This window comes from Rosa chinensis, chromosome 6, assembly GCF_002994745.2.
Source record: "Rosa chinensis cultivar Old Blush chromosome 6, RchiOBHm-V2, whole genome shotgun sequence".
NCBI classification, from domain to species: Eukaryota; Viridiplantae; Streptophyta; class Magnoliopsida; order Rosales; family Rosaceae; genus Rosa; species Rosa chinensis.
In genome coordinates, this window is record NC_037093.1 from 57,175,319 (window position 1) to 57,183,203 (window position 7,885).

Consider the following 7,885-nt stretch of genomic DNA (forward strand, 5'->3'; position numbering starts at 1 on the left):
CTAACAATTATTCTGCTTTTAATCCAATTATTACTAGCTTAGAATTAGTCTAGTTTTTTGGCTCTTGGTGAGTACCAAGTAAAGGCTCAAATGTTGATGTATTTATATATCTAGCTAGGTCTCAACTTGGGTTTCTCAATTATTGCTCATGAAATTACATCTACAAAAAGCAAAGGGGCAAGCTATGTGTCTTAGCTTAATTAATTAGTGAGTAAAAGAGTGGGAAGAAAGAAGCACTTCCTCTATCTATTTATAGACAACTCATACACTCATCCATTGCTTCCCTCCCACACCACTAAGAGCTCTATAACAATGGCTTCCGAGAAGGTCGAGACCATTATCGCCGGAAGCTACTTAGAGATGGAAAGGGAAGATGGTAGTGATTCCAAGGCTTCTGCTAAGAGCAAGCTATCGACGTTTTTCTGGCACGGCGGCTCCGCCTATGATGCATGGTTTAGCTGTGCTTCTAACCAGGTTCATACATCACCAAAATTTCTAACATTGTTTCTTTTCTTCTTTAATACATGATGTTTGAGAACGTGTAGCTTACAAACCTTTCTTTGGTTTTGATGGAACTAACTAATGCAGGTTGCACAAGTGCTTTTGACACTGCCATACTCATTTTCACAACTGGGTTTGTTGTCTGGGATTCTATTTCAGCTTTTTTATGGGTTGATGGGAAGCTGGACTGCTTACCTTATCAGTCTACTGTATGTTGAGTACAGAACTAGAAAGGAGAGAGAAAAGGTCGATTTCAGAAACCACGTAATTCAGGTATGCATATGAACCTTGCACTAGTCTGAAATTTTCAGGGTTTTAATTTCTTCTAGCACTGATTGATGATTATGATTGTAATTTTGCAGTGGTTTGAAGTTCTTGATGGACTTCTGGGAAAGCACTGGAGAAATTTAGGCCTCTTTTTCAACTGTACTTTTCTTCTGTTCGGATCTGTCATTCAGTTAATCGCCTGTGCAAGGTAAATAAGTCTCGAATTAATGTTATGTTTTCCGACTCTAAATTTTGAGACATTAATCAGCTAAGTAGTAAAAGAATTAGATGGATTAATTTGTTTGTCTCATGAATTTGTTTTGATGCCAGTAACATCTACTACATAAACGACAACCTCGACAAGAGAACTTGGACGTATATCTTTGGAGCTTGCTGTGCTACAACTGTCTTCATCCCTTCATTTCATAATTACAGAATCTGGTCATTCTTGGGTCTTATTATGACTACTTATACTGCATGGTACCTCACCATTGCTTCCCTTATCCATGGACAGGTAAATTACATAATTCAATCATATTGAATGTCAAGATCAACAACAAAAATCCATCAATGTTACAGTAATAAATTTCTATCAGACATCTTTATACAAGTGAAATATTCTCTCGTTGAATAGTCTTACATGTTATATTGTGCAACTTGTGTGAAAAAAAAAAAAAAACATGGCATGCTAATTGTCTGACAGTATGACTTTTTGCATATTTATTATCAATTTAATTACATAATAATAATTGACCATCCTTTCTATGTGTTATAATTAGGTTGAAGGAGTGAAGCACTCAGGTCCAACCACGATGGTTCTCTACTTCACTGGAGCTACCAACATTCTCTACACTTTTGGTGGACATGCTGTTACAGTGTGAGTAATTGCAATAATTCCCATTTATGTATGCCGATTTCAGGTTAACATGAACTAGTTAACTAGCTAACTTGTTTGTTAATAACTGCAGGGAGATTATGCATGCAATGTGGAAGCCACAGAAATTCAAGATGATATACTTGATGGCAACACTTTATGTGCTGACCTTAACTTTACCATCAGCTTCTGCTGTGTACTGGGCTTTTGGAGACGCCCTCTTGACTCATTCGAACGCTCTCGCTTTGCTTCCGAGGACCAGATTTAGAGACACTGCTGTTGTTCTCATGCTTATTCACCAGGTAACATTAGCAAATGAAATTGATCATTTCAAATCGATTAGTTAGTGACCGAAAATGATATTGATTTCGTTTTGTGCTGCAGTTTATAACATTTGGATTTGCTTGCACTCCATTGTACTTTGTGTGGGAGAAATTCCTGAGGGTTCATGAGACCAAGAGCATGTTAAAGAGGGCCCTTGCCAGACTTCCAGTGGTGATCCCAATTTGGTTCCTTGCAATCATATTCCCGTTCTTTGGCCCCATCAACTCAACTGTTGGATCTCTTCTTGTCAGCTTTACTGTCTATATAATCCCTGCTTTAGCTCACATGGTCACTTTTGCTTCTCCACAAGCCCGAGAGGTTGGTCATTTTGATTCATGGATCAGTACAACATATACTTGACATATTATGTTGTTAATTAGATGGCTAATATGTATTAAATATATCCAAATACAATTGTATTTAATTATTAATACACATATTGATAGTCTCACAACATAACATATTAGACTGTCTAATAAGAGAATATCTTCATTCTATATATATGTTCTGATTCATTGTTATGTTTGATCGAAATTGCAGAATGCTGTGGAGAGACCACCATCATTCTTGGGAGGGTGGGCAGGATCATACACCATGAACATCTTTGTGGTGGTGTGGGTGGCAATAGTGGGATTTGGATTCGGAGGGTGGGCAAGCATGCTCAACTTTATACACCAGGTTAATACATTTGGTCTATTCACCAAGTGCTACCAATGCCCTCCCCACAAAGCTTGAGGAGAGAGATTCCTCCTACTTTTTAGAAAGTTTTCTTAACAATTTTAAAGATACATATGTAAGTGTGTGTAAAGAGATTGGCATTTGTAACCCTTTCTTTTTTTTATTACTTGATTTGTATTTTTTTTTCCTTTTGTAGCTTCTTTTTCTTTGTAAGATGTTCTTGTTGATGGGTTTTCGGAAAAAAAGGTGTGATGGCAATTATCATGGCCACCTTTATACAGACCTACAGTTGTGTGTTAATTAGACTTCTTTTAAAAAAAATGCGACTTTTCCGATATTTTATTTTTTTCGATTGGAACTAAGGTGCTAATGAATTCAGACACTTTAAATATTTTATTTTTTTCATCTATAAGTTCGCACATTTTCTCTCTTAAATGTGTGAAGACAAAGTGTGAGGACAAACTCCAAATAAATTAAAGCAACGACAATTGAGTAAACAAACTCTACATATTTCAAAAAGGAAAACTCATAAAATAGTTACTCGTTTAATTACTGTACAATTAGAAGATATATCAATTTAAATGTTCTATCACACCTTCCTTATCATAACTTTAGATATCACGCTTAGAAGTTGATAGTGAAAGAGTTCAGAATGGTCCATATATAAGGTCATTCCATGGACCAAACTAAAATGTGCCACAATGTCAATGTGCAAAAGTACCTACTTTGAGTTCACTTTTTCACAGGACCTGTTCTTTCGAGATCATTTTAGCACCAAAATCAACCTCAGTAGCTGTATTTGATTGAGTGAAAAAGCTTGTAAGGCTCATGTGGGAAGGCCTAACTTTTGAAAATGGGGGCATGAAGGGTACTTTGCGTGAGACACATTAGCATGTTGGTGCATGATGAGCAGAAGATGTGATCGTCTATATAAAATCTTGTACCTGCAAAATTCAAAGCTTTCAGGGTCCCAATCTCGACACTTTTTCAATGCCCAACTAGATGTGTAAAACCAGTCGTTTTGCCTAATTTGATGTGTTCTATATGTACAATGCCTCAAACGACAAAGATTTGGCAAATCAGTTTGAGACTTGAGTCGCCTAGTCCTTGGCTCAACTACACCAATCGAACATAAATTATTGAGAGAGAGAGAGAGAGGGAGAGCTCTAACCGGAAGGAAAATATTGGCCCATCATCACAGGTTGGTCAAAGATAGGTTACGACTAACCAAATCAAGGATTTGTCATAGGCCCTAGTGCGCATAACAAGAACAATCGAGCGTATGGTTTAATCACCTCTTCTTATAATCATCATTATATGTTGCCGACTACGTAGGATGTAGGAGAATATTGATGAGACTAATATGTATTACGATTTTGATGCATTTCTCTCTATATTTTGTTTAGTTATTTCCTTAACATTATCATTTCTAACTTAGTTTTTGTTTTTAGGTAGTTTGAGTCTAAAAAGGAAGACAAGGAGTTATTTGAGCATAAATAAGAAGAAATGGAGAAATGAAGTTTTCCCAGTCCTACTAGGAAAATGAATCTCAGTTAACTATGAGTGAGCTCGTAAAAATGATGTTCGAAAATGAGAAATGACAGAGTCCCAGTTGGACTAGGAAACCTGATCACATTAGGAGTCCTGATCTACTAGGAGACCTGAGAAGACTAGGAGATGATGTGGCTTGAAGATGACTCAAGAATAAATGTTCTTGAAGATGAAAAAGTTGTGTCACTCTTGAAGATGAGCTTTGAAATTGTCCAATTGAGAAGTTTGGCCCAAAGATTGAAGTATGTGACTTGCACGAGTCTCTAGAAGCATCCATGACGTCTTGAGGAATCCTAATCCTATTCTTATTGATTTTTTCCGTGAGAATTAAAAGGAATAATCTAGAAGATTTTGGCAATATCCAATTTGGGATAGTTTTGGATTTCGTATGAATTTTGGAAAAGAAAATAAAAAGAATAAATATTGATTTAGGTTTCGTAATTGCATACGAGTTGAATGAAGACCAAATTAAGGGAAGATGGATGATAATTTTGCAAAAAGATATTCATGAAGAATCAAGATTGTTCTCTACTTCTCAAGAAATATTTTGATTAGTTGAATGACATCATGAAGTATATTTCGACCTTGATACCCTAGGGTTGTCGTGCATTATATATAGGAGACATTGTGGAGACGTTTTCACCACCACAAAATTCATAGTCAAACACCACAATTCGTCCCCTTCATCCTCTCAAAGATTCCGACAATTTCATCAAGTTCCAAAGTACAAGACCGTGAGCATCATCCTCTCCATTCAAGCATCCTTGCTGTGAGCCACCTTCCATTCCACCACCTTTGAAGCTTCTTGCGTCCTTGAAGATTTCAAAAGTGTAACCATGAACACTCTCTTTTGTTTTCAGTTTTGTCTTGTAAAACACTTTCGGGTTTTATATGAATTGTGATTTTGTTTTCTGTTTTGGTTTTATGAATTACGATTTCTTATGTCAATGATGTGTTGATTAGATATGTAGTTTTCGAATACTATGAAGTATGTTTTAGGTTTTAGGTTTTCAAAGTGAAAATTGTGATTTCAATGTGTCTATCATGATTGTTAATTTCGAGCTTCAATCCCATCGTTTATGTGTTAATTGATCTTTGGACGCATACTTTGATTGATGAGCATGTAATTGAATTCATATTAAGACGCTAGCGTTCTAGGTCTTAATAATTAAAGTGGAAAATCTATAATTCCTTAGGTAAATTGACAATGAGTCTTGCATGTTTGATTAACGTTCTAACTTGTGTTCTTGGCTTGAATTGATCAAACTTCTAATGTGCTTAATGCGTTGATTGTGTTTTTGTCAGTGACTATCACTAGTAATTGCATGTTTAATAGAGCTAACTATGATGTGTTCATTTAGTTAATTTAATTAAGGGAAGTAAAAATGACTTTGTATATATGAGTTCATCTTTGTTCTTGATCGATTTTTTGCTATGACATATTTTGATTCGAAATTGATAATTTGTTAATATTAGTTAACTCTATCTAATTTTCGTTCCATTCACTTAATTCTATCTTGATTCTTTGTTTTGGTGTGTCACATGTATATAATTAGAAAATAAATCTTAAATCTCCCTTACTTGTAAATCGTAAATATTGTGAATATTCTTTGTTTAATTTTGTCTAATGTTTTATTTTTCAGAAATTAATAAGGTCATAATCCCCTATTGAGAACGATCCATACTTATTCTTACGACATTGATAGAGTATTAAATTGAACACTAACTTTTGTGAATGTCAAATATCTTGTCATCGGCTACCAACTATCTTTAAACTTGGAGAAAGTGTTGTACGCGAGCTCTAACAGGAAGGAATCTATTGGCCCATCTTGTCATAGGCCCTAGTGCATTTGAAGCATACCAAGAACAATTGAGCGTATGGTTTAATCACCTCTTCTTATAATCATCATTATATGTTGCCGACTACGTAGGATTTAGGAGAATATCTTGTCATCAGCTACCGACTATCTTTGAACTAAGAGAAAGCTTTGTATGCGGAAGAAAAAAAACTAAAAACATATATATAAGCAACGTATAGCAATTGATTGGTCAGACAAATCCAATAATTCAATTGAAGATTTTCTTTTTAAGTCAAAAGTATAGAGATCGTGAGAGTAAGCTACAAGCACATTTTATGGGATTGTGACCCAAGAAGAAAATTGGGAACCATTTCATATGGATGGGTCTAGGGTGGGTTCCATAACCCAATAAATAGAGCAAAAAATAAGGGACCTTGGGATCCGATTGATGGCCTAAATATCTCTGAAGCTGAAAAAAAGACGTTACATTTACATCGTTTAAAGTGGAGGATGGAAAAACCATGAAAGCAAAGAAAGTGGACGCCCCCCACCCCAAAAAAAAAAAAAAAAATTAGGAAGTGAAAAAAAAAAAAAATTGGTTGGGGCGAGAGAGGCTCGAACTCTCGACCTCAGGATAACTCAGAAGCTATGAGACCTACGCGCTAGCCAACTGCGCCACCGCCCCCTGTTGATGCTAACTGCAAACCATAAAGTATATATTAGCAGAAAAGTCATCACAGTAATTCAGCTGGGTCCTACTTTTCTTTTTAGAACATTCCCAGATGCAGACTTGTCATGGGAATGGTTTCCATTATTTCTGCATCTCCACCTGATATGAACGTGCCCATCTGCAAAAGGAAGATATTTTTGACCAGCCATGGATTTTTTCATGACCCATGCTGCTAGATCTACTCTTAGCGCTCCATTTATTTTCTATAACTCTTTTCTATCTACTGTAGAAAAGTTATTGTTCAGGTGTATTTTGATTTGAATCCAAGCATGTGAAAACAAATCCGAAGACTGATAAAGTGATCAATGCTATAACATTTGAATTTGCAGTTGATAAGTTACTGTACCATTACACATAACTTCTCTAATTAAAAATTTATGTCCGCAGTTTAAATAATTATTCAGAATGTAACTTTCGAACATTGAAGTGTCAACATAAATGATTATTAGTTATTACCATTACGTTTTTTTTGCCAATCAAAATATAAAAGAACAAAACTGAATTTGTTGGTACAAATCAAATCAAGCCACCTAAAAATGGATTCTAATAATGGATTCTAATTTGCAGCCATTTAAGTTGTAAGCTTTTGAAAAGAGAATCAAAATCAAAGATCATGAGGGTCCTCCCCTAGTCAACACTCTGTAGATAAGTCACACGTGCATGGGTCCTATGATCTACTGGTTGCTCTGGAGGCCATATGCAAAACGTAACAAGATATATACGAAGCAAATGTGAGTCACCACATTGTTGGAACTTAGCCCTTTAAACATTGTTTTGGACCCTTCTTTACTTCTTGGCTATGGCCATTGGCCAAGATAAAAGAGATGGAAGTGACACCTTTCCCAGAAGATAAAGGAGAAAAAAAAATGGCTTTAAGCCTCTCCACACCATACTGCCTTTATACGCTTTACATTGATGAAAACAGCCCTCATCTTCACTGCCTTCACCCCATCTGCACCCCTTACATTCTCCATCCCTACAATCCAATTATGCTCTTTTGTCACCTATTTTTTACTTCTTTAGTCCAGATCTATCTTCGAAATTGTCCATGTCCTCTTTGGTTACTAGTGCTTTTGGATTTGCTTCGTTCTCCACCACTGCTAAACGAACTTACGCACGTTGGTGAATTTTGGTTCCTCAACAGCGAGTGACTCGATTTTC

General features: G+C 35.9%; 1 protein-coding gene and 1 non-coding gene across 2 annotated transcripts; one reads left to right on the forward strand and one right to left on the reverse strand.

The window, feature by feature from the left end:
* The first annotated feature begins 199 nt into the window (after positions 1-199).
* On the forward strand, positions 200-2,926 carry LOC112173540 (auxin transporter-like protein 3). Its single transcript, XM_024311174.2, has 8 exons — positions 200-474; positions 589-774; positions 864-976; positions 1,099-1,282; positions 1,548-1,645; positions 1,737-1,944; positions 2,027-2,284; positions 2,507-2,926. Exons 1-8 carry the CDS (start codon positions 313-315, stop codon positions 2,699-2,701), a joined length of 1,404 nt encoding a protein of 467 aa, XP_024166942.1. The 5' UTR covers positions 200-312; the 3' UTR covers positions 2,702-2,926.
* Positions 2,927-6,594: 3,668 nt separating this feature from the next.
* Positions 6,595-6,679, reverse strand: TRNAM-CAU. Its single transcript is given in 2 exon segments — positions 6,595-6,630; positions 6,642-6,679. It is a non-coding gene; the product is annotated as a tRNA-Met (tRNA).
* Between the last annotated feature and the right edge of the window lie 1,206 nt (positions 6,680-7,885).

Bases quoted from the DNA above. Each gene is read 5' to 3' on its own strand.
- LOC112173540 (XM_024311174.2), top strand. From the start codon at position 313: ATGGCTTCCGAGAAGGTCGAGACCATTATCGCCGGAAGCTACTTAGAG. The intron at 977-1,098 runs GTAAATAAGTCT...TTTTGATGCCAG, and splicing joins CAGTTAATCGCCTGTGCAAG to TAACATCTACTACATAAACG. The intron at 1,283-1,547 runs GTAAATTACATA...TGTTATAATTAG, and splicing joins CTTCCCTTATCCATGGACAG to GTTGAAGGAGTGAAGCACTC.